Here is a 24,013-nt window from a genome sequence, read left to right as displayed (position 1 = left end):
CTAATAGCATTCAGCGACAGTCTCATCAAACCATGGCTCAACATTCCCACAAAAGGGAAAGTCGGCTCCTTCCTTCATAAAATGTCCATTGAGAGTGCGGTAATAAAAAGCAACTATTCTCCTAGTCATTTTTAATACCCTGTGGCCCTTCCCTTGATTTTAGCTATTACTGCCTTTATCTGAGCCTTGAGGCTGAGAAACATATCCCAATTTGTTCCTTCGTCGACCTACATCCATCGTTGGTACCCTTGGGACACCTTGATGATACTTCCCCAATCCCATTCCCAAAAAATATTGCATGTTTCTCATCATCCGACTGACTGGGGGACTCTAGATTACTTCATAATTGGCCAAGATATTCTCTTCAGAGGCTCCTTTGGCGAGGACCACACAAGTCCCTTCTATTTTGAACCCATTGAGTCAAACTTCGTTGCCTTGCTCCTCTCCCTTCTCAATGTTAGCCAAACTATTGACTATTTCAGGATCTTCTGTAATAGTGATCACCTTCCCTTTATGTATGAATTTTACCTTTTAGAAAAGACTGGAGGATACTGCCATTTCTTGGTGTAGCCACGACCTTCCCAGAAGAATGCCGAAGGATGCCAATATATCAATGATCTGAGATTCAATATCAAATTTTACTGGTCCAATTATTACAGCTACAGTAAGGACTCCGAGGACCTCCCTTTTGGTGTTGTTATATGCTCGCACTATCTGATTTGATGGCTTCATTTCTTCCATGTTTACACTGATGCTCTCCACAGACCTTAAGGGTAGTATATTCAGAACAGACCCACTGTCAAGAGAACCTATGGGACGATGTTATCAAGACATTCCACTGTTATGTGCAAGGTCCTGTTGTGTTGGGTTCTGGCCTATGCCTTCTTGAGCTAAGCCAAAATAGGGTTTTCAGGTTCTAGTTTCGAATTGCTACTTCCTGCCTCACTAGTTTTTGGTTGTTCCACCACTAGGGACTTGCCCTTATATTCTTTTCCACTTCAAGTCTCCATCACACTTGGGGACTTCTTTACAATAATCTCTGTGGGGTACTAGTCCTCATCATCACTGTCTATTATGTTGATTATGCTGACTATGGGATCATCTTCTTCCTCTGATTCCCCTTCTCGGCTTGGAGTAGGAAGTGGGGCCCTCCACAGATATCAAGAGCTATGGTTTGCACCTTCTTGACTGCGTTGGAGAGACGTTGGAATCCTACATCCACTCCCAACATTTTGTTTGTTTCCTCTAAGTGAAGCACCATTGTATTCAGGCATCCATAAATGTCAATCATTTGTTCTTCGAGTGCCACCACATAATTCACATCATTATCATCGTCTTCCTCCAGATTGAAGTCCTCATTGCCATCTGAATCTGATGTGGATCCATCCCCCTCCATACAGATTGAGAGTGATGAATGGATGGCATCTGTTGGGTCAATCATTGGGTCATTCCCTCCAATGGCACACACTTAGTATCCTCCCAGATCCCCTCACATATAGTATCTTGATTCATCGTCTTCATTGGCACTCCAGTCATTACCATCATCCTAGCTTTCAGAATCTTCCTCTTCGCTGAATTCTTCTTCACTGGTATCCTCATTAAGTTCCTCATCATCACTGATTCCTTCCACGTCCAAACGTTCTTAGTACTTAGGACATGATTGAAATATCTCCATAGGATTGGACTATGTTTCCGAAGCTCGATGTTTGATTGTACCAGACTCATCATCCTCAGTATCACTCCCTATATGGATTAGGGAAACATGCTCCTTAATATGCTCGCCCACTTCCAATGCCATTACTACTCTCAGAATACCATCTGTGACTATTTCAACTGTTTCGATGCCATCCTCCTGGGGTGTGGTCCTCTGAATCAAGGATGTAGGGTCTATCTCCTGACTTTCCCCCAGGACATTCACTGAACCTATTGATGAAGTTGCTTCCAGAGAGTCTGGTAGTGTCAGGATGCCTTTCCGACTACACCTGCCAATCCACCCTTCTTCTAGACTTAATGGGTCATCCATTGACCTGAGGGAATGGTAATGATATGGGGGTTATGAGGGATATGAGGCGGGATGATATGAAGGGGATGTGATGTAGGAAGTGGGATATTCAGAAGAAGATAAAGCATGGTAGGATGATGATGGAAGGTCTAATCTTTGGTAGTATGGCTAGAATGAAGATGACGGTGAAGGTAGATGATATGATGGACTATGCAAAGCGGTGGATTCTTTAACTGGGGTTAGTGACGAAGGAGGGAACACGGATACCTGGTCCTCATCTTCTGACATCTCTCCCGATGATTCTTCTCCCTTAAGGGTCTTCTTGAGATCTTAGCCTTACCTCCTATGATCTTCTTGAAAGTACAGGAATTCAAGTGACCTTTTCGAGCCCTAGGCTTAATGACTTGGGTAGGATCACTTTTTGTTGATTCCTCTTCCAGATTGTATATGCTACTGGAGTGAGAACCCCAAAAGTTGTAGCACATGGAACAATAAAAGTGTATGTCTGCATAGTACATGTAGATGGTCCTTTGCCAAGAGTTGCATTCCTTTTGGAAAACTACCTTGATGAAGCTAATTATGTGCATTATTATTTCCAAGGGGAGAGGTAATCTTTTCACATGTAATAATTTCTACCCACTCACATTCCCTCTGGAGAGGATACTTCTTGGAGTTCTTGATAAGGTGAGTGGGATCTAAGAATCGGGGATCAAAGTCTCATTGGCCATGTCCTTTCTGAGTATGATAAGAGCAGTACTCATAATCCTTGCACAAGGCTGGCAGAGGATTACTGACGACTCTTGGAGCTATAGTCCCCAAAAGACCTTGCTTCTTCAATTTCTCATACACCATTGCTAAAGGCATTCCCAACTCTGTGAATTGTCTCCTTGGGCGAGGAGCTTTCTAAGGAGGAGCATCTGATTGTATCACAAAAGGTTGTGAATGTGAGTTGGTTGTTGCTGATACTGATTGTTGGACTGCACCCACCACATTAGCTTCGGAGCTCTTACCTCGCCTGACCTTAGCACCTTTCCCTAGATCTTGGGAAGTTCCTTGATATTGTGCATCCCTTAGGATCTTTTTCTCAACACAAGTCCTTATGGCTATCAACGCCTCAAAGGTTTGGAGATGCTGCTAGTAGAGAACATTGTAGTATGGTTTAGACAGATTTTCAATCAGCATTTCCACCTATTTTGCTTAAGAAGGCCGATGTGCCATCTTGGCAGCCTTGTCCCTGAACCTCATTAAGGAAGCGGTGAATCCTTCCCAAGGCTCTTGTCTCAAAGTTTCGAGCTCTTGTCGCTTCACATCTACCTCTGTGTTATAGGAATACTATTTGGTGAAGGCTTTCACAACTGCCGCCCAATTCTGAGTCTGTATGAGTTCCAATTATGTGAGCCACCTTAGAGTGGGTCTTGATAATGTCAACATGAATTCTTGCCCCATTTGATCATCGGCAAGCTGCCACGACTTTGCAATACAAAGTAGATGGGCCTTAGGATCTCCTGAGATGTTAAACCTGTTCGTTTGCCATTTGAATCATTCAGGAATCCTTGCCCTAGAAAAGAAGCTCATTTCATCAAAATATGTTGCTTGAACTTCTTGGCCTTTCCCCGTTCAGATCAAGTTCTCAAGCTTCTTTAACTGCTCTCTCATTTTGTCTCGAGAGGTTCCATCTAAACATATGCTGCAAACTCTTCTTACAACTCAAAGGGGAGCCTAAGTGTAAATTTCTCATTGACCAGCTAGCCTGGTTAGTGACGTTCGTCATTGGTTGGTCGGCCTACCTGGCTCCGGCTCTACTGGGGAAGGAGCTGGGTCAACCCTATTTGGTTCCGTAGTTAGTGCAATACTTGTGCTAATCCATGCTTGGCTTCAACCATTTCAGCTTGTAGTGTCTCTACCGGATGAACCCATGCTGGCTCAGGTGTTTCAATAGTGGGTGGATCTATGCAGGCTGAACTGCGAGTACCCAGAGAAAGAGAATCCCAGAGAGATGAAGGGGGTGACATTGGACTTAAGTGAGCCAACTGGTTACCCTAACGCGTCCAGATGGACTGTGGGAAATTATTGAGACGTGGAATCATGAGTGATTTATTTTAGGATTCTTGTATTCCCCCTTTATTTTATTCATTCATCAATCAATGACACATCCAAAGTTAGTCCACTAGATGACAAGGAATGGGCCAGACTCGTTGCTCCTAATCCACTTTGTGTCATAAAGTGGGAAATACACATAATCGGCTTAAACAAAGTATTCCTATAAAACATTCAATGTCAATAAGGTTATACTTTCCCTACTTTTGCCCACTAGGTGACCTTTATACTGGTTTCCTCGGGTCTTTGAATGATCCGGGACCAGCATAAATCTTAATGGGAATCACCCCGGAGTTATATGCACCAGATCATTTAAATCATGTTCTTAAGGAGGAAGGACACCCTTCTTTCGAAACCCACTTAGGAGAGCATTTCCTTATGACTAGAATGTGTTATAAGAAGATTTCTTTCCAAAACCTCAAACAAGTTCTATAAGTTAGCTTGTGGCGTTCCTCGGCGGTCTCCATCTATTTCCTATATGATGCGAGGATACAGTGGATACAATAGGATTGAACCAGCTAAGCTTGACAGGATCTTTATATGCAAGGTACGTGTTCCTTTTGATATACCCGAAGGTACTATATCAAGGGGGTGGTTTTGCTACCATTACTCGTGACTACATATGAGGTTAGACAACTACCTTTGGGATAAAATGGAATCGTGATGTGATTGTGTGCATAAGTGTAATGTGGGGGTTACCATTAATCGACTCACAATGTCATAAAGTGCACGGACCTCCCCGAGGGTGCTGGCACAGTTACGAACATCCTCACCGTATGACGATATCCCACACATTCTTATATAGGAAGTGGCTATCATTTGATCCCAGAGTACTTAGTATGACATGCACTGACCTCCTCGAGGGTGCGGGCATGACAGGGAGTACCCTCACCAAATGATTTCACTTTGAGCATGACGCATGATGCGGTTAGCACATACATTTACAAACATTGGTTAGCCAAACATGATATCAAACAATGGTGATGGAAAATGTTCTTACATTTAAAGGTGGCATCTAATTCTGGAAGCTTGACAAACCTCCCCAGTGGAGTCGCCACTGTGGGGGTAATGGCCTGCTCGGGGTGGGGTCAGCCCTTCTCTCTCCTCGATGCTCCCACGGGCCCCACGTTGTAGCATCCCTGCTTGGGGATCCGTGGGGGCCCTACTTTGCAAAGCTTGACTTCAGAGGAGGGGTTGAGAGGTATATCCTTTTAAGGTAGGTGTTGAAGATAGTCCAATACGGGGGTTGGGATCATACAAAAAGGGTTTGGAGTTGCCACCTAAGATTAAGGGCCTAGGACCCAGGGGTGGGCCCGATCCCTAGTGATGGGGCCCAAAAACATTGGTCTAGTCCAGAGAATAGGGTAAGTGTCAGATTATATAGTTGGAAAAGTGTTAGGCACCCAATCTACCTAGTTCAACCGATCTTCCTACTAAATGCTTAAGAACGAACATTTTCATCGTTATTCCTATACCACATGCATGACTAGATTATTCAGTATATACACTACCATAGTATGAATAAAATGTCTACATTATGCTAAGTTGATGAGTAGTTATACCTGAGCTTAGCCCCTATTTCGGGTCAAGAGGGGTGGGCCCTTTGCTGAGGTGGATGAGGTTTGTCCCTTTGGTTTTCCCAGATCAAGGGAAAGTTGCTTTAGCCTCTAACTTCCTTTCTTCGGAGGTTTCGACGGTGGTGGTCCTTTGGATACTTGGACAGGGGTTTGGCTTGTGTGAACTGATTCCTGAGCTACAACTTCTACAGAGCTTCCGCTAGGAAAGGCTAGTTATGAGACTAAGACTTCGGCAGAGCATCAGCTAGGGAAGGCTAGTAAGGGACTAAAACTTTGGCAGAGCTTTGGCTAGGGAAGTGTGATTCTCGAACTAAGACTTTAGCGGAACTTCGGTAGAGCTTCGGCTAGGGAAGGCCGGTAATGGACTTAAACTTTGGTAGAGCTTCAGCTAGGGAAGGCTAGTAAAGGACTAAAATTTTGACAGAGCTTCAGCTAAAAAAGGCTAATAAAAGGCTTGGGTTAGCAAAGGCTAACAAGGGAAAGAAGGATTAGGGGGACCAACTAGGGAATAGGCTAGAGGGAACCAACAAGGGAATAGGCTATAAGGGATTAACTCACCCAAGGGAGGGGGTAGCTCCAACCAAGTGTCTTGGGATGGTAAATAGTGCCCTATTTATAGATTTCCGGATCCCAAGGAGGTGAAATTGGTAGCTTTATCTCATTTGGGGCTTTTATTGGGTGAGAGAGGTTCGTGGGGCCAACACATGTTTGCAAGGTTGTGGGGTTTGCGAGGCCGCCACTGGTTCATAGGGCCGTAAGGGTATATCCTGATCTGATTGCATATATAGGTTCTATCTTCTGAGGATAATTACGGGAGATCTAATGGTTCGATTTTGGTGTGTTATATATCGTTGGAATCGTGGTCTCAAGCAATCCATCGGTACGCTTACTTGATTCCTCAGTATATGTCGCGTCATAATTGGACCCCTCTTTCCTCCAAGTTCTAGGGTTTCTGGGTCTTTTAGGTATGAAGGGAGGTTCGGGGCCAGACTGTCACACCCCGTTCACACAGAACAGGGCCAGTGACTGGGTTAACACCAGTTAACCCAAACCTACCAGGATCATCTGATATAGTATCCCACCACAGCACACATACAACTAAGAAAGTGTTCAACAGTTCAGTGGAAGACTTAGTTTACCTGTAAATATTCCCATTATACTTGATACCCAAATTTTAATTACATAGTTAAGTACATGTGGGCCCGCAGGCATGATATTTACACAAAAAGAATACAATTTACATATCAAGTACACAAAAGGAATCATCAAAATTAGAGAGTCAGCTCAGCTCGGTACTAGAAGTAGGGCTCAGCTCGGTATCAAAAGGTAGAGCTCAGCCCAGTATCAGAAGGTAGAGCTCAGCTCGGTATCAAACAAGGCTCAGCTCGGTATCAGGAGGTAGAGCTCAGCTCGCTCATCAAAACTGCGGTCCCGCAGCATAGCTCTCACACGAGCAATCCGTGTCATGCTCTAATTCCTCGGGGACCCACCAATCCTCCTCAGGAAACTCAACTGTGGGGCCCGCCCCGTGCTCATCAGGTTGATGACCTGTAAAATCATCTAAAAGAGGTGCACACATGGAATGAGCTCACTAGCTCAGTAAGTGGAAAGAAGGACCACATAGCAGTCCACACAACAAATCACAACCATATGCACTATATGCTATGCAATTCATTTTAAATCACTTCCACCTAATCAACATTACTAAGTCTTTGATTTAGTGCTACTACAACCACAGTGCGAGTATACTCCGGGTACGAGCCGCGATCTCCATCCCGCGATACGCCTATAGGGCTATCAGAGAAGGCCCACCGTGAGTACTCAGAAAAGTAAAACATGCCGACCACCGACTCTCAACATAAAGTAAATGACATAATTTAAAGGTGTTGACTCCAGCAATTTAAAAGCAGTATGATTGGCCCTCTTGAATATGCCACCGGGGTTGCCGACTGTCCTAATGACTGGCCGGGCGTATGTCTAACCGCCACAGTGACCCGACAACCGTGACCACTGCTTCCCCCCAAATGGTAACCCAACACCTCAACCCCTGTTGGGAAGGGTCGTAGCACGGGAAGATGATAATCCTAAACTGCATGCTCCTATATGACATAGTATGATTGCATAGTACCACCGCGTCCCATACCACGGGCCACCAATGCACTCGTTTCCAAGCCGACCTACGGCATCTAGTCTATTAATGCATCATGCACAATGATGTCCACATTCATCACATAAGCATGTCATCATTTGGTATTGAGAAATAAACACAACACGCATAGCATAAATATGAGGATGGCTAAGCTACATAGCATCTGCATGATGACATGGCTAGTCTAGATACAATTAGATGAATGCCAAAAAATACCTTGAAACAAGGCCAAACGTCCTCTCCCCACTTACCTTTAGTGTACAAGGACTCACGCTCGGTACGGGTGAGATTCGGTGCGAGAAGCGTAAGATTTGGTGAACCTATCATGAGTGAGCAGGGTTAGTATTTTGCCACTTTGGGATCAAAATTAACAAGATACAATGACAAAATCATGTTTAGAATCCTAAACAAAGGTCACACGTCCGTTTTGGGTCCAATCGGACGTAAAAATCACATTGGGAGCCTCTCGGGTGCCAATCAGACCCATCGGTCATGACCGGTGGGCAGGTCATCCCACCGGTTGGGCCTGAGGGTCCTGCTAAGACCGATGGGCAGGGTGGCCCACCGATTGGCCCCGAGGGTCTGCCCTCTCAGGCCGGTGCCCTCAGGCGGGCCAAATGGCCCACCGGTCTTGGCGGGAAAATGCTATTTTCACCTGAAACCTTCCCCAACCTTTGAGGAATCAAATGGGGCTCTTCCAAATCCATTCTCCACACATTCAAGGTCTCATAAGGTGGTTCTAACCTAGATCTAGGTTAGATTTAAGGAATGGAAAGCCATCTTACCTTCTTTGCTCAAGAACTCCTTCAAAACCCCAAAATCACTTCAAATCAACAATGCTACTCCAACCTTGTAAACACTTCTTCAAATCCTTCAAAATCAACACATAGATCATCTATTAAACCTTAGATTCATCATCTCAAGGGAGATTTACAAGACCTCAAGAAACCCTACCCAAACCAAGGGTTTTACTTGGGTATGGTGAAAGTTTAAGGAACCTAGCCTTTGCTCACCTCTAAACGTAGATCTAGTGTTAGAGATCACTCTTCCGGTGTCGGAATGGGAAGATCAAGCCTCGATGCCGCTGAAATCCATATCTTCTTCCTCTTCCTTCTCTTTTCCTCTTCTTTCCCTTCTTTTCTCTCTCCTCTTTACTCTTCTCACCAAACGTCCGAGTGTCATAAATGAGAAAAAGAGAAAGGAAAACATAAGATAGCTATTTATACTTTCTAAAATAACTAAGTAATCACATGGGTGGGTCACTTAGGTGGGTGGATGCGCCCACCTGTGACCGCCCACCTGAGGGCCAAAACTTGGCCAACAAGTGGGATTTTGACAGAATTCGACCCTCGACACGAATCTCACTCTTGGCATAAGATGTAATATACGTATGCGCCCTAAGATACTGCTACATACCTGCTTTATCCGTACATGGCCTTATGATATGTGCATGTACACGGCTTGGGTACACCCGTCTCCTCTGGCACTGGCTCGGACTTGTCTGGCCAGTCGGTGTTTAAGCTCACCCTTGCCATCATGGTCCATAAGGAACCCGCCTTAACTCTCTCCAGTTCGGGTCCTGCATGGTTAAACCGGGTCAACCGTGTAATCAGACCGGGTTTAAGAAGTAGGGTATTACACAGACCACCTTAGTTAATTGTCATCTCTATTGATCAAAAGCAAAGGGCCACGTTCACAGTCCGTGAGTCATCATAGCCGGGGGAGGGTGATAAAATTGGGTATCTACAGCAAGTCTGTCACTCAAAAGCGTAAGTTTTTGTGGGCCCAGTCAATTTCAGGCCATCTTTTAATAGGAAATTTGGCAGGCTTGCCAAAAATCTAGAGGGTCTGGGAAGAAATCTGAAAAAAATCGGTCGATCGATCCCCATTCTAACTTTTGGGAGATCCAGGGGCCTGATTTTTACATGCAATATATTTTTGGAATTGTATTTTTGAGCACTATCTAATGGTGAGGGTTTCAAGCTCCTTTTTTGCTCGCACACATTCAAGATAGACAAGGAAGGGGTTTCTGTCCAATTACAAGTTGGGGTTTTTTCAACAATCCTTATTCATGCGTTCCCTCACCATCAAGTTGGGGTCCAAGTCCGGATTAGGGTTTTTGGTTGAATTATGGTTTTGGGTTGGATTAGGGTTTGGGCTAAATTAGGGTTTTGGGATGAATTAGGGCTTCGGGCTAAACATTGGGTTTCAAGTTATTGACATGTCCGAGTAATAAAAAAAGGCCTAGATTCTCTTCTGATGTAGAGCACAAACCTCGATCGTTCCCTATTCGTCATCATTGTCAGGGTGGGTGGAAAATTGGGTGTCTACAGGTTGGAGCAAAGAGGTGGAGAGAAGGAAAGGGAAAGAGCGAGATTCATAAGGTATTGAAACCTTAATCAAGAAAGGAAGCATCGAAGCAATCAGACGCCAAAGGAGCTTTCCTCTGGAGGGAAAGAGTAAGATCTCGTTGTTGTTGCTACCCCATCTAGAGGCGTAGGTGGTGGCATTGCCACTCCTGCTGCTCCTGCAATTGAGGAGAAGAAGGAAGAACCTAAGGAAGAAATGATGATGACATGGGATTCAACTTGTTTGATTAGGAGCTCCCTTCAGCATGACAATACCCTTTTGCAAATTTAGTTCTACAGCGTCACTTAGGAATTTATTATGCATGTTTACTATTACAAATTTTCCCTTTGGAGTCTTCCTTACTCACCTAGACAAACCAAACTAAAAATCACCTGCTTGTATCGCCGATTCCAAGTCGGATGACCCCTTTGGGTTCTGAAACTTTGTTCTCTGTTCAAATACTCTGGTTCGGGTAGCTAATCACCATCTTCACTGGAAGTTTTGGAGGAAGAGAAAGCAATTGTAGAGAAAGGGTTTTACTTGCATCCATCACCATTGAGTACTACAAGGGGTTCAGACCCACCTGAGCTTCTTCCATGGTTTCCCTTGAGTTCTCCAAGGCAGCAACAACATGGGGATTTGTAAAAGCCTTCTATACAAGAAGGGTATGTTGCTGCGAGAGTCTACCGGATTCTGTCGATTGGAGGGACATGTTGCAGCGATGATGCTCGATGGTTCAAGGTTGCTCTCCACTAAAATCCCAAGATTTTTGCCAAAGTCCCCATCAAAGTGGTGAGGGTTGGGGTGAGAGAAAATGATGTCCATGTGAATTGACAGGAAAAGTTGCTATTTTCCCCCAAAATCCCACCCCTATAATATAAGCAACTCAAATCTTGTTGGGGTGGACTATCCCAGCCCATCAAACTCCTCTCTAAACAAATGGACCCTTAATGACTTATGATGTGAATATGGAGTAAAGCTTTGAAGTGAAAGATGACTTCTTGGTTTAAAAAAAAAAAATATTTGAAGTTTTTTCTGGACAGAAATCTTCTCTTAACAGACAGGTGAGTTGTTATGTCCGGTTTGGTTCAGCCAAAGCCTCAACTTTGATACGGTTTTATTTTTACCCAGGAGTAGAGTCCCTCTCATCCACCACGCCATTAACAACGGCATCACCTTCCTTGTCACTGCTGACATGTATGGTCCCTACACCAATGAAATCCTCATCGGAAAGGTATTTTTAAATTTTTTTTAATTTTTAATTCTTCTGGGATTTCCATTTTCACTCCTTTTTAGTTTCTCTTATCTTATCTTCAGGTTTGGGTCTTTTTTTTAATAGGCTTTGAAGGTGGGAATGAGAGAGAAGGTGGAATTGGCTACTAAGTTTGGGAACGTATTTGTGGATGGGAAAATGGAAGTGAGAGGGGATCCTGTTTATGTGAGGGCAGCCTGCGAGTCAAGCTTGAAGAGGCTTCAGGTTGATTGGATTGATCTCTATTACCAGCATCGGATCGGTACTCAAGTCCCCATTGAAGTCACGGTGCGTTTTTATTTTCCTTTCCTTCCATCCATTTAATCACTTATCTTCTTCATTGTTCAGAGGTTTTTGTTTCGAGGAAAGAAAGAAAGAGTTCTATCCTTTTTTCCATCATTTGTTTGTTTTGGGACCTAATTTCCCTTCACACACAGGGCAGGGCTTGAGGGAGTGTTTACATGGCACCGGGGCATTTTTTACAATAACAAGTAGGGGGAGTAATCAAGATTCTAGGATGGAGGGTTTACCCACATCCACAGTGGAGGAAAAATTTTCCCTATTTTTTTTTTTGGAAGAAATAATGCTATTCATCCACGTCCCCACGCCCTGACAAAGCCAGTGATCATAATAGGTGTAAAAAGATACCCCTGCCCCCTAAATCATGGACTGTGTCTTGGCTTGGAGAATATGGCATATAAGGATGTTCTCTGTGACTTATCCATTCAAGATGAGATTGGTTAAATCATTTGTCCATGTGGCAAGCTAACTATGACCCTAAGATGTCACTTGTGTAGATTCGGGACCAAATGCTTCCTTGGGTTAGAGAGTAACCGTAGGATTATCCATATGTCAAATTCCATAACTCATATCGATCGTATGACCCACCAACATAATGCTTTTTATTTATTTATTTAAATTTTGGGGGGTCGTGGCACACTTCACCCATGTCAAAACTTGTGATTCCTGATGTAGTATTGAATAAATGAAGACGTTATCATGTTAAATTTGAAATATAAATCAAAAACAGAACAGGGAACCAAAAAACAAAAAAAAAAAAAAAAAAAAAATGAAATTAATGTTTGTGGTAACACTTGCATAAAAATTAATGTTTTTTCTCCACATAATTTTTTTTGAAATGATTGTTTCTCTTAACGTTAATTTTTGAATTTCTTAATTTTTATCTTAGATGGGAGAGCTAAAAATGTTAGTGGAAGGAAAGATAAAGTATATCGGACTATCTGAAGCTTCTGCTTCAACAATTAGGAGAGTATATGCTGTTCATCCCATAACAGCAGTGCAATTGGAGTGATCCTTGTGGTCAAGAGATGTTGAGGGAGATATAATTCCTACTTGTAGGTCAGTTACATATGCATCCACTGTATATATAATATCTTGGGGAAACGGTCCTCGGTCATGTGAAAAGACTACCCTACCTCCTGAACTGTCTCCGGCCATACATCCACTTGTTCTTCCATTGACCTGCGCTGGCACAATACCCAGCTGACAGGGACAGTTCTATCTCTCTTTTTTTTATTTTCCTTCTGAGAAATTTATATTTGAAAATTCTAACTTCTCATCTTTTTTTTTCCCGTTGACTTCTCATGGAGCTTGGAATTGGTGTTGTCGCGTATAGCCCTTTAGGGAGAGGCTTCCTTTCATATGGACCAAAGCTTTATGAAAATTTAACTGACAACGACCGCCGACAGGTCAGGATAATATCATTAATATATGCATGCCTTAATAACAAAAGAAAAAAAAAAAAACATTTAAAATGTAAATGTGAATTACCATAGCTATTCATCCATGGTAGCTTGCATTAATTGTAGGATCGAGTTTTCCTTAAGTCACAGTGAAGGAGAATTCCTTGACCACGATTTTTAGATGCGTGGGAGAAGTTATTGCGCAACATGGGAGGTACTATCAACTTTTCCCAATAAGGGGGAGGATGTTTAAGAACCCTAAGATGGTGGCTGAACACTACACTACGGGTGTAAAAAAAGTTTATTCATTATTGTATATCTATTGTTTCATGTTGCAGACTAAAAATTAATCAAGGGAAGAAGAACATTGCCCGGTTGCTTGCCCTTGCACCATGCAGGGGCCAATGAAGGGGTATACACAGGCATTAATAGGATGGGATTTTGTATTTCACAGAGGCAGGTCATCATTTCATCCCCTCTGTGTCTGGATACAGGCCACATGACCTAATAGGGATCTTTTCCTAAAAATTAAATATGTTTTTGGATCTGGTTGCAGGGTTTACCAAGGTTCCAACCTGAGAATCTAGAGCACAACAAAAAGATATTTGAGTAGGTGAATGAAATTGCAACGAGAAAGGGGTGCACCCCGGGTCAGCTTGCATTGGCATGGGTTCACAACCAAGGAAGTGATGTGTTTCCGATACCGGGAACCACCAAGATTGAAAACCTTAACCAGAACATCGGTGCTTTATCAGTGAAATTAACAACTGAAGAAATGGCTGAACTCGAGTCCTTGGCTTCATCAGTTCCTGTCAAGGGTGACAGATACCCACCAACCGTGAAAACTTGGAAGGATTCAGAAACCCCTGATCCATCAACCTGGAAAGGGAAATGAATATTTGTTTCTGCTTCTGTTATCTGAGTCTTGGAAGTCCATCAGTTTGTCCCAGAATAGAATGTAATAACAATATTAGATGTCAAGATTGAACATTTACTAGTGCTACTACTAGTAGCTAGTACACTGCTTTACTTACCTTATGGAGAGAAAAGGTATTTCAAATTTGAACTTTGTGCTTTGCTTTTTATTAGATCATCGTTTACCAAACAAGCTAGTAGATTTGGGCTACACTTCCTTTAAAAAAAAAAAAAAAAAGATTTGGGTGACACTTTTGGGCAAAATGCAATTTAGGATTCTTAATTGTGTTGAAAGATCCCTTTTATGGAAGGTAAGCACAGGATACCCTGGACTAATAGTTCAATCACATGTTGCGTGTAGGGAAGAACCTGTAGGGAGTGTGTCCATTGAACCTGGATTTTTTTATTTAATATTAAATTAATTAATTATGAATGATTATCAATAAGTTATGATTGTCCTTAGTTATCACCTAAAATTTGTACTGAACTAGGGATAGAACTAGACATCTTCTTCAAATGGTCATCACACTATGTGTTATTTAAAATGGTGATTCCAAGACATAAGTGTGAGTGCACATACAATAGTTTTACTGTGTTCCAATATCAGTTGATGAAGAATATATAAGATTCCCATTAATAGAATTCAATTGGTCTTTTGACCTAAGAAGTCCTTGCCATTGCAATTACATATCATGGGTTTTGACAAACCAATGATTGATGTCTTCGTAATTATATATCAGTGTACTAGATTGAGCATTTTTTTTTTATCATGAATGAGACGGATGCTCAACATGGAGTTCACTTCCCTATTAAGGAATATCAAGGAAAAATAATAAGTTGTTTATGATTGGATGAAAATTCAGATCCACTGATGGTTTTATGAAGAGTTTATAAATTGTTCTAAAAATTTAAATTATTTAATAATATTATTATCTTATAAAATGTTTTGGGGTCCAATCATTGACACAAAATATTTATACAAGCATATATCAATGGATTGGGTTTGGCAATAATAGAATTACATGCTCTATAATCAATATGTAGTTAATTGGATTAACTAGTAATATCTACTACCTTCTAGAGTTAATAGTGCTAATTTAACATATATATTTACCAAAAAAATTATTTAACATATATATATATATATATTTATACGCTATATATATTATATGTAATGGACGATAATCTAAAGGCCATACTAGATGCGGAAGAATCAAATTTTGTGGCCTACCTCCTTGTCGACCATAATAGTGTTTTTTTGTAGTTGTCTTTGTTGGTAACCTCAGCCATGCGGTGATGACATTGCTAGTTTGGGTGACGTGGTCGGAAGTTGTGATGTGGCAACATTCGATTTCTCTGATGACATAACAGTGCTACATGATGCTCATGGAGTGGATTAATACATCCATGGCAAGTGGTGCAGGATTTCAAGTCAAACTAAAAAATTTAGCCTATTTAGGCTCAAGAGCATTTTTGGCAGTGAAAATAATTTTTTCTGGAAGACGGTTTCTTCATGAAAAAGTTAAGAGTGTAATTTATCCAGTCCAACACCTCTGATTTTGTCCAGTTTCGTTACCGTATGAAAAAGTTACAACATCCGTAGTAAAAAACTGGCTTACATGGCAGTCGGGGGCAATTTCGGCATTGAAGATAATTTTTTTAGAAAAAATATTTTCAATTTAACTTTGCAAGAAATATCCAATGGTCCCAACGCACTTGGTTTCGTCACATTTTGATTATGTATGAAAAGTTGATGCATCTGAAAGGTTCAAGTCTTTTTGCATAGTTGATTCTGATCGGGTCTTCTAAAAATTTGTAGAGCATAGAGTCCTGGTTCCAACGCACTTTGTTTCATTTGATAGATGCCATACGAAAAAAGTGATGCGTGATTCCATGAAGCTGGTCCGAAGTTCTAAACTGGAAAACCCTAAAGAGCTCTCGGTAATGGGAGGGGTTTTTATAATTTATTTCAGATTTTTGAGGGAATTTTATGCAATTATTTAAGTAAGTGATATTATGAAGTAGTGGTGTTTCACGTGTGCAAAGATCATGGTAGAAGATTCCCATCTAAAGCCCTATATTGATCTGAGGTTACAGGGAATCCAGTTCAACGGCTGGCAAATAAATCACCTTTTGGTAGGTGGGAAACATGCTCCTTAAAATCCAGAAGAAGTAACAAATGAAAAGACGATACGAAAAGGGGGTCATTACTTACATCAGCATGACATCAGTAGGGTCAAATGACGTCCTTTAATGACTTTGATCCAATAGCTGACATTAATGACTGTTGGAAATAATCAATGGCTAAGATTAAAGAAGAGTTTTTGTACTTGATCTATGGTCATGATAACGCCCTTGTTGCACACCGCCAGCATACGCCATGCCGCCATATGTAGATTCCATTTCAAGCATTCTCATTGCACCAACTTCAAATGGTCATATCTCCCTCATCCCAACTCCGATTTGGGTGACTCAAGTTGGATAGTCTTCACCATTTTGAGCTCCACACACCAAAAGGAAGAGAACATGCAAAGGTGTAACACCATGAAACTAGAAACAACTGAGCTTAGTGTTGGGACCTAGTTAGCATAGGAAGTAGGCTACTCTGTGGTGGATTTAGTTGTCCAGTAGTAAGAGAGAGCATTTTGGCAGAACCGGAGACCAAGTAAGGGTTATAGGATGGTCAGAAAAAGGGTGAGACCAGTCCTACATTGGGTGGACTCAAGAACCTAAGATTGAAAAGGCTATAATCGGCAGGCCACCTAGCTACCAACCGGCCAACCGATTTGGCTTGCAGAACGTAACAAAATGTGTTTTTCTTATGTGGGGCCCACATCCCTATACTCCTGAGTTTCGTACTTACCCACTATGTAGAGGTCGTAATGCTGACCAAATCCAACCTAAAAGGCCAGTATTTGGTGAGGTCCATCAAGGGTAGTTAATTTTAAATAGTTTTATGTTTTTAATAATAGTTTTAAGAATTAATTTTTCAGTTTTAAGTAATTCAGCCAAACGGGCCCTAAGGACCCTTTGGCTGAGTTATAAAACAAGGAAAAAATTACTGTTTCACCTCATTTCCTGCGACACATTCAGTGGAACAGCAAGAAAGAAAGAAGAAAGGAACAACAGCTGCAATTTTGGGGCTGCCTACACCGAAGGTAAGTCTTACTACCGTCTGTAATTTAAGAAATCAGTTTATTTAGTTAGAACAATTAGCTAGGGTTATGAATTTCTAGTAATTAAGGGTTGGTATTGAGTTCCTATAGACTGAATTTAATACTTATGGCTGAAGCCCTAAAACTGAAAGGCGTTCAGGGATTTGATTTGAAGTAAGTCCAGCCTTGTAACCCTAAAAACAAAGGGCTTTTAGTATTTATATGGAATTCATACAAGCAGGGAATGAATTGAGGTAGTATATGATTAAAATTCAGCAGAAAGAGTATAAGGAGAATTTTATTAATTTTCAGGTTAGGGAAATTGGAAGTAATGGTTTAAATTCTTCCCTAAAACCTATTGCTAAGCTTGCTTGGGGTTGGAATTTAAGTATTGTTACTGTATTCCATTTAATTGAACTGAATTGAATGAATAATTATAGGAAAAATGGTTGCAGCCATTCAATTTACCCAGTTCATGTCCAATTCAAAATTTTGTTTAGGGAATTGGGTAGTCTGCTGATATGGAGTTTTAATTACTGTAATTGGTAGTTCTAGGAACTGTAGAATGCCCTTAGAGGCATTAGAAAAACCCTCCTCATGCTGCCATGCACGCTACCTTTCGACTATAAGCAACCCAAGTGAGGAAAACCAGTCGAGTAGCCTGCAGAGTTGCAAAAATTTCTGCAGAAATGACCTGACAGTCGGACAAGTGGCCAATCGGTTCAAACCTGGCGGTTGGGTGTTTTTAAGGCTGATCAGCTCCTGTTTTGGCTGAACTATACCTTGCCTGTCACACCATACCCTCAATACGGCACAGGTATGCCGGCACTGGAACCTCACCACATCCATTCAACCTGTTTTTCCCCAGGATCCAGACTCCGGGTAGTCTACAACACCACAATACCCAACTATAGATCAGAAAAGTCTCACATATAACACAATTATAAAGGAAATTAAAATCATAACCATCCAGTGTTTCTACATGATACCATACATAATTACAGTCATCCATAGGTTACAGAATAATTTATAATCAGAAAATATATACACAGAAGATATAACATCTCCCAAAAGCCTCAGATCATCAAAATGCATGATCTTAGCGGAAGCTTGTACGTACACAAAAGAATAATCAATAGCAATCCTACTCCTCAATAACATTGGCCTCTGTAGGCACAGTCGCCACAATGACGGGCGAGTCCATGGTCGAGTTCAGCTTCTTGAATATAGGCCATGTGATCCATGACCACTGTCTCATAATTAGTGCCGGTAGTTGGCAAAACAGTGCCGTCATCATCTAGAGGATCAAGATAAAGGGGGGTGAGCATGTCATGCTCAGTGAGGGGGTGGGGGAAAGTAAGCACACACAATACATATGATGCAATGCATGCTCATATTCCACACTGATAATGATGCTCATAAAACCTTTTTATTATCTTACTCTACTTCCTACTCCATTAATAAGTCTCATCATATATGGGTATAGTGCTACGCAACGTAGGTGGCATTTTCTACCCTATACGTTGGGCCTCAGGAATACAAGCTCGTTGCAAGCAGGAGTCAGCCAATCCCGGTCAGAGCCTCGGTCCCCCGGCTAACCCCTAATTAGTAACCCCATAAAAATACACACCAGGCATACAATATGTTATCTTGTCCACATCCATCTCTGGTATAGTACGTCGTACCACAAAAAGTGCACTGCTGATCAGGAAGCCACATATGTTGGGATTAGTCCGTACTTAACCCCATACGGACAAGGGGTTGTAGCACTTAGGGTGGTGATACCTAGCCCAGCATACTACATGATGTACATCCATTTACCACATTCACACACAAAATCATGGGCACCTGCACGTGTCCGATCTTATCTGTCTTACCTTTCACATCTCAAATCCAAGTCGACCATTATAGAGATCTCCAAACAAAGGATGCACATCCACATGCAAGAATGCATGAACATATAACGTAGGCATAAAAAGGAAAATAAAGAAACACTCATTAAAAAGGCCAGGGCAACCACTCACCTTGATACTCTGTAATAGATGACTTCCCTCCTTGTACTAAACAAGCTCCCACATTGCTAATCATATTTCTTAAAACCAGTATATAGTATTAAAATCAAATTGAAATCATTCATTTACAATAGGATCATCTCTAACTTCCTTTATGTGTCCTACAGGTCTCGTTTAAGTCCAACAGATTTCAGTTAAATTATGGAAACAATCTGGTCTCTGGAAGCCTAACCGGCTGGAGACTCTGGAACCAACCGATCGTCCTGTGGTCTCCCACCAGTTGTCCTAATTCTGCAGAAATTTGATTCTGCCAGTGTCCAGCTGAACTTACTTCTGTACTTTGGTTCTTACTTCCCTTTTCTGAGGTCTAATTCACTAAATAAAAAATGTAATGACTTAAATTAGGTCTTCTTTTAGTCCATTCAACAAGTTCCATTGTCCAAGTCTTGGGCTACACATGAGATTCATCATCAATTTGAAATTTCTTCCAAAATTGAACCAATTACCGATGTTAATTACTCAATTAGAGATGAAATATTAGTGTCTAACCATCTAATTTGATGTTCCATCTCCAATTCCCTTTGCATGTAGTCTTTCCATCTCTAATTCTTCTTGCATATGTCTCTAAAACCACAAACTAGTGAAATTCCCTTGCAATTTCACTTCAATTACATATTAAGATTCTGTTTTAAGGGTTTTGGGTAGAGATTTTCATTATCCAGTCCTATTCGGCCATGATTTCAGAAAATTCCATTTCAAATTTAAGAATTTCTTCCCATTTACATCACAAGGACAAGTTACCATCTATTCTTGTTCCTTGTCCAAGCTGAATTTCATAGATTCTTTCTTAATCCTCCAATTTAGCCAAATCGGCTAACTTAAACCATCAATTTCAGTAATAATCTTGCCATTCCAGGTTTATACTGAGTTAGATTCTTACCTGGATGAAGAACTACCTAGTTGTTGTCTCAATAGCCACAACTCTCTCTTGATCTCTTCTTCCTCTGTTCTTTCCTTCTCCTCTTCTTCTCTTTCTTCGTTCTCCCTTCTTGCTATACATGTGAGAAATGAGAATTCTAACTAGAAATAGTCGGTGGTAACTCCTATTTATAATACTCTCTCCCACCGATTTGCTTGGTGGAGAGATATATGCAATACTATACGTATATAATAGTTATATATATACATATTGAATTGCATTCACTTATGTAATTACTCTTAACTCTTATAACTCTTACTTAAATTATTATATTAACTTATTCTATCATAAAAGGCTTACAGAAAGAAGGTCCTTATTTAATTATGAATGTGGGACCCACCATACCCAAAATCACCATTCTGCCAAGCCAATCGGCCAACCTGTCACTCCCAGGGCTTTCCCACCGGTTGGGTTAAAACCAACCTCCTTTGGTCTGTACCACTTCCTATCATTCCTACCTCCTATTAGGGGTTAATATTTACCTGTTGGTCCACATTTCTTGTTGATTCATCCAACACTGTTGGCAGAATGCACAGGTATATGTTGGGTCATTCTTTCCTTCTTGGCATTTTACTACTGCCAACCAAGCTACTATTAGCCTTTCTTATCTGGTATCTATGCCTGTCCACCAATAAAATAGAGGAATGAATTTAGGGTGTTACACTGCCCCTTGTAGGTTATGTTCCCTACCTTTTTACCCAAATTAGCCCTATAAGTAGGGGAAGCTCTAGGGCCTCTTCGAGACTTTAAATTGGGGTGGTACATGGGCTATTGAAAGTCATTTTGGGTTCAGTAGTGAACCTGTATTGAGTCATATTAGGTGTAGGTAAGTGTTAGAAATGTTTAACAAATGATACACATTTGGTTAGGGACCTAAACAATCGGGCGAGGATACAAAGTTGATTGCGGGGGATCCTATCGTGCACTATGATTTGGGTTTTGAGGTGAGTGGATGTTTGATTTATTTTATGGAATGTTTTTATATATTTATTTATTCATGCTCATGTGTAATGTGGTTGAATGTAACACCCTGGATTTAGAACCCCTCAGTTCCAGAAGTGGAATTCAGTTGAGAAGGGTAAGATGTGAAACTTGAATTAAATGTTCTATGTAAAATAGCATTATAGCTATGTACAACTCTGTAGACAATAAAGAGGCAAGGGAGAAGAATAGGTAATGGGTATGAATGGTCTACAGGTGTGGGGAAAGGTCCCACATAGTTTGGACTACTTTAGGTAGAAGGTAGGACAGCAAAGAAGCCCACAGGTGACAACCGGTGGGATAGCCCCTGGTTAATCTACCAACCAGTTACAGTGGTAGAATGCCCAAAAATCAGTATTTTTCTTTGTGGGTCCCATTGCTTTGTAGGGTTATTGTACCCATTCCAACCATAGATTAGCGCATGATTAAGGGTCTTAATGCAATTGGTTTCATGTTAAACCCTAATTTCTATAATGAGTTATTTGGGTTTAAATACGTAGGAAAAATAGGTTTTTCTAAAAAGCACTCTGCTAAACAGAGGTCTGTTTAGCAATATAAAGAGGAAAGGTCGGTTGTTCTTCTCTCTTTTTCTATTGAGAACAGAAAAGAAAATAGAGAAGGAAGAAGAAAGAAAAGAGAAGAGAAGGAGGGAAGAAAGAAGAGGAAAGGAAGGAAGGAGAAAGAGAGTGCAACAACCCTCTCTGCAGTAGTTGCTGCTCTGTTGCTGTTGTGTGCATGCAGGTGCTGCGTCTACTGTTGCTGTTGTGCTGCTACCACAATCAAGGCGCTGGAACCTGGGCTGCACAACTGGTGCTGGACCCTATCTGCACACCTGAGGCTTGTTGGGAAGGTAAAACCCTAACCCTATTTGTGAATTTAATTAAGGAAGGAATCAGTCAGGGGTAGAGGTACTGTGAAATGAAATTAAAGATAGAGAATTTCATGTGGGGACCTAATACAGTCTCCCACAGCAAAAGCCCCAACTGTGAAACCCAAATTGGAATCCGAATGACTAATGAACTGTCCTAGAAAACCTAAACCATAGGGCTTTTCATCATTAAATGAAATTGAGTGAAATTGATGGTGGGAATTGCATACACATGATTCCAATTTTTCCCAGGGACAGGTAGCAAAATCAATAGTCATACCCAGGGAAGAAATTGGGTTAAATTGAGACCCAATTGATTTAATACAGTGCTCAGAGACCCAATTTGAATTGGGAAATTGACTAGTTTGTAGAAAACTTGTTTGAATTGGGTAGGATGCATTCCAGTTGTGGGGAACTACCCGACACAGTTCTTCCAAGAAGGGCAAGGATGGTAGGCTGCAAAAGGCCTATTCTTTCAGGGGAACCAGCTAGCCGGTTTGGCCCTGCCATAATAGGGTTGTTTAAGGGTTGTGACGGTTGTGAACCCGTAGGTTGTGCCTTAAATCCCAACCTATCATAAGTGGTTAAACCATATGAGGGCATGTTCTATGATCTAAAAAGGGAAAGAAAATGCCATAGAATATAATAGGTTGTGAAATTTCAGTATTGCCCCTACCTATGCTTGGAAACCTTATCCAAGTACATTCATTAGTCGAGGACAATACAGGCATATCCAGTTAGGTGATTATGAGTCAAATGTCTATGAGTCTATGTCAAAGGATTAAAAATGAGTTTCATGACTCTATGGGTTGAATAGATGACCTACCCAGAACATGGAAACTGGACTGGAATACTGTTGGTCAGTTGAAAAGGGATACTGACATGAGGTCACTACACTACTTATCAACTGAGTGTGGATGTCAGTATAGGAACTTAGTTAGAACATAAAAATGAAAATTTATAAATAATTATGGAAATAAAATTTATTTATACGTGAACTTGGAAATTTAGGAACCTGAAAGTGTACTCGGTGAGGATACGCGTGATCGAGAATTTAGCGAAAAAACACTAAATTGAAAAATCAGGTGAATGGGTGATTGTTTTATTTTACAGAGTGTTTTTATATGCTTTTATGTTTCTACATGCTTATATGTAATGTGTTGGAAACCTTATTTTGGATTTATTTTATATAAAAATATATATTGCACATGTTATATGATTTCACCGACTTGGATGTGATCGAGATTTGTGGATGTGTAGTATGATAGCTATATGGTGATGATTGTAATATTGATAGTCTGAGGCACGGTGTGACCGAGGTTCTTTCTAGTAACATGGGCTCAGAGGTCAGTGTTACAGTTGTGGCCACAGAAGTGTGATGGATGCTATGATTGATATGGATGCATGTAGATTGCATATGATTAGGATCACATCCCAGTGCTATAACCCCTTGCCAATAGGGGGTAAGGTATTAGCTAATCCCACTCGATGGTAGCTCATGGAGGATTACTATGTCTAGATACGACGTACTGTATTTTAAAAGGGCACAATATGGTACGACGTACTGTACGTATGACTATCGGATAGGTTGGGAGACCGTTGACGATGTGGGATTCTGGGACCATGTTTGTCAAGGGTTACTATTTAGGCGTTAACTAGGGGACCGAGGCTCTGACCGGGACTGGCTGACTCTGCTTGCTACTAGCTTGTATCTCTGAGGCCCAACGTACATGGTAGGAGATACCACCTATGTTGCTTATAGCACTTATACCCTATATATTGAGACTTAGTAATTAAAATGGATAATTGTAAATAAAATGGATTATATGGCTGTGCATCTGTGGATATTACTTTGAGCTTGTGTTGGCATTCATGATCTGTATGTGTGTGCTTGCATGATCACCCCTCACTGGGCTGTATAGCTCACCACTCGTTGATATTTATTTTTAGATGGTGGAATTAGAGTTAAGATGG

General features: G+C 41.2%; 1 protein-coding gene and 1 long non-coding RNA gene across 7 annotated transcripts in view; one reads left to right on the top strand and one right to left on the bottom strand.

Moving 5' to 3' along the window:
* Nucleotides 1-11,302: 11,302 nt before the first annotated feature.
* Nucleotides 11,303-14,217, top strand: LOC122069641 (IN2-2 protein-like). Of its 4 annotated transcripts, none has more exons than XR_006137508.1 (4): nucleotides 11,303-11,408; nucleotides 11,514-11,714; nucleotides 13,468-13,589; nucleotides 13,686-14,217. XR_006137508.1 is itself a non-coding variant. In XM_042633691.1 (3 exons), exons 1-3 carry the CDS (start codon nucleotides 11,370-11,372, stop codon nucleotides 13,740-13,742), a joined length of 297 nt encoding a protein of 98 aa, XP_042489625.1. In that variant the 5' UTR covers nucleotides 11,303-11,369; the 3' UTR covers nucleotides 13,743-14,217. The 4 variants fall into 4 exon arrangements, 2 of the variants coding, with proteins under 2 accessions (XP_042489625.1, XP_042489624.1); XR_006137509.1 differs by lacking the exon at nucleotides 11,303-11,408 and adding an exon at nucleotides 12,616-13,135 and having other exon boundaries at nucleotides 11,580-11,714; XM_042633691.1 differs by lacking the exon at nucleotides 13,468-13,589.
* A 3,915-nt stretch (nucleotides 14,218-18,132) lies between these two features.
* Nucleotides 18,133-24,013, bottom strand: part of LOC122069640 — a 33,747-nt gene continuing 27,866 nt past the window's right edge. For all 3 annotated transcript variants that reach the window (XR_006137507.1, XR_006137506.1, XR_006137505.1), the window contains one exon: nucleotides 18,133-18,496. This is a non-coding gene — a long non-coding RNA (uncharacterized LOC122069640). The remainder of the gene's footprint in view (nucleotides 18,497-24,013) is intronic.

The sequence above is a fragment of the Macadamia integrifolia genome, unplaced genomic scaffold, assembly GCF_013358625.1.
Source record: "Macadamia integrifolia cultivar HAES 741 unplaced genomic scaffold, SCU_Mint_v3 scaffold671, whole genome shotgun sequence".
Classification (NCBI taxonomy): domain Eukaryota; kingdom Viridiplantae; phylum Streptophyta; class Magnoliopsida; order Proteales; family Proteaceae; genus Macadamia; species Macadamia integrifolia.
Note: the sequence above shows the minus strand (reverse complement) of the source record. Positions and strands in the feature narration are given on the sequence as shown.

Coding starts and splice junctions, on each gene's coding strand:
- LOC122069641 (XM_042633690.1), top strand. CDS start 11,370: ATGTATGGTCCCTACACCAATGAAATCCTCATCGGAAAG. Junction 11,409..11,513: donor ATGAAATCCTCATCGGAAAG/GTATTTTTAAAT, acceptor TTTTTTTAATAG/GCTTTGAAGGTGGGAATGAG. Junction 11,715..12,615: donor AAGTCCCCATTGAAGTCACG/GTGCGTTTTTAT, acceptor TTTTTATCTTAG/ATGGGAGAGCTAAAAATGTT.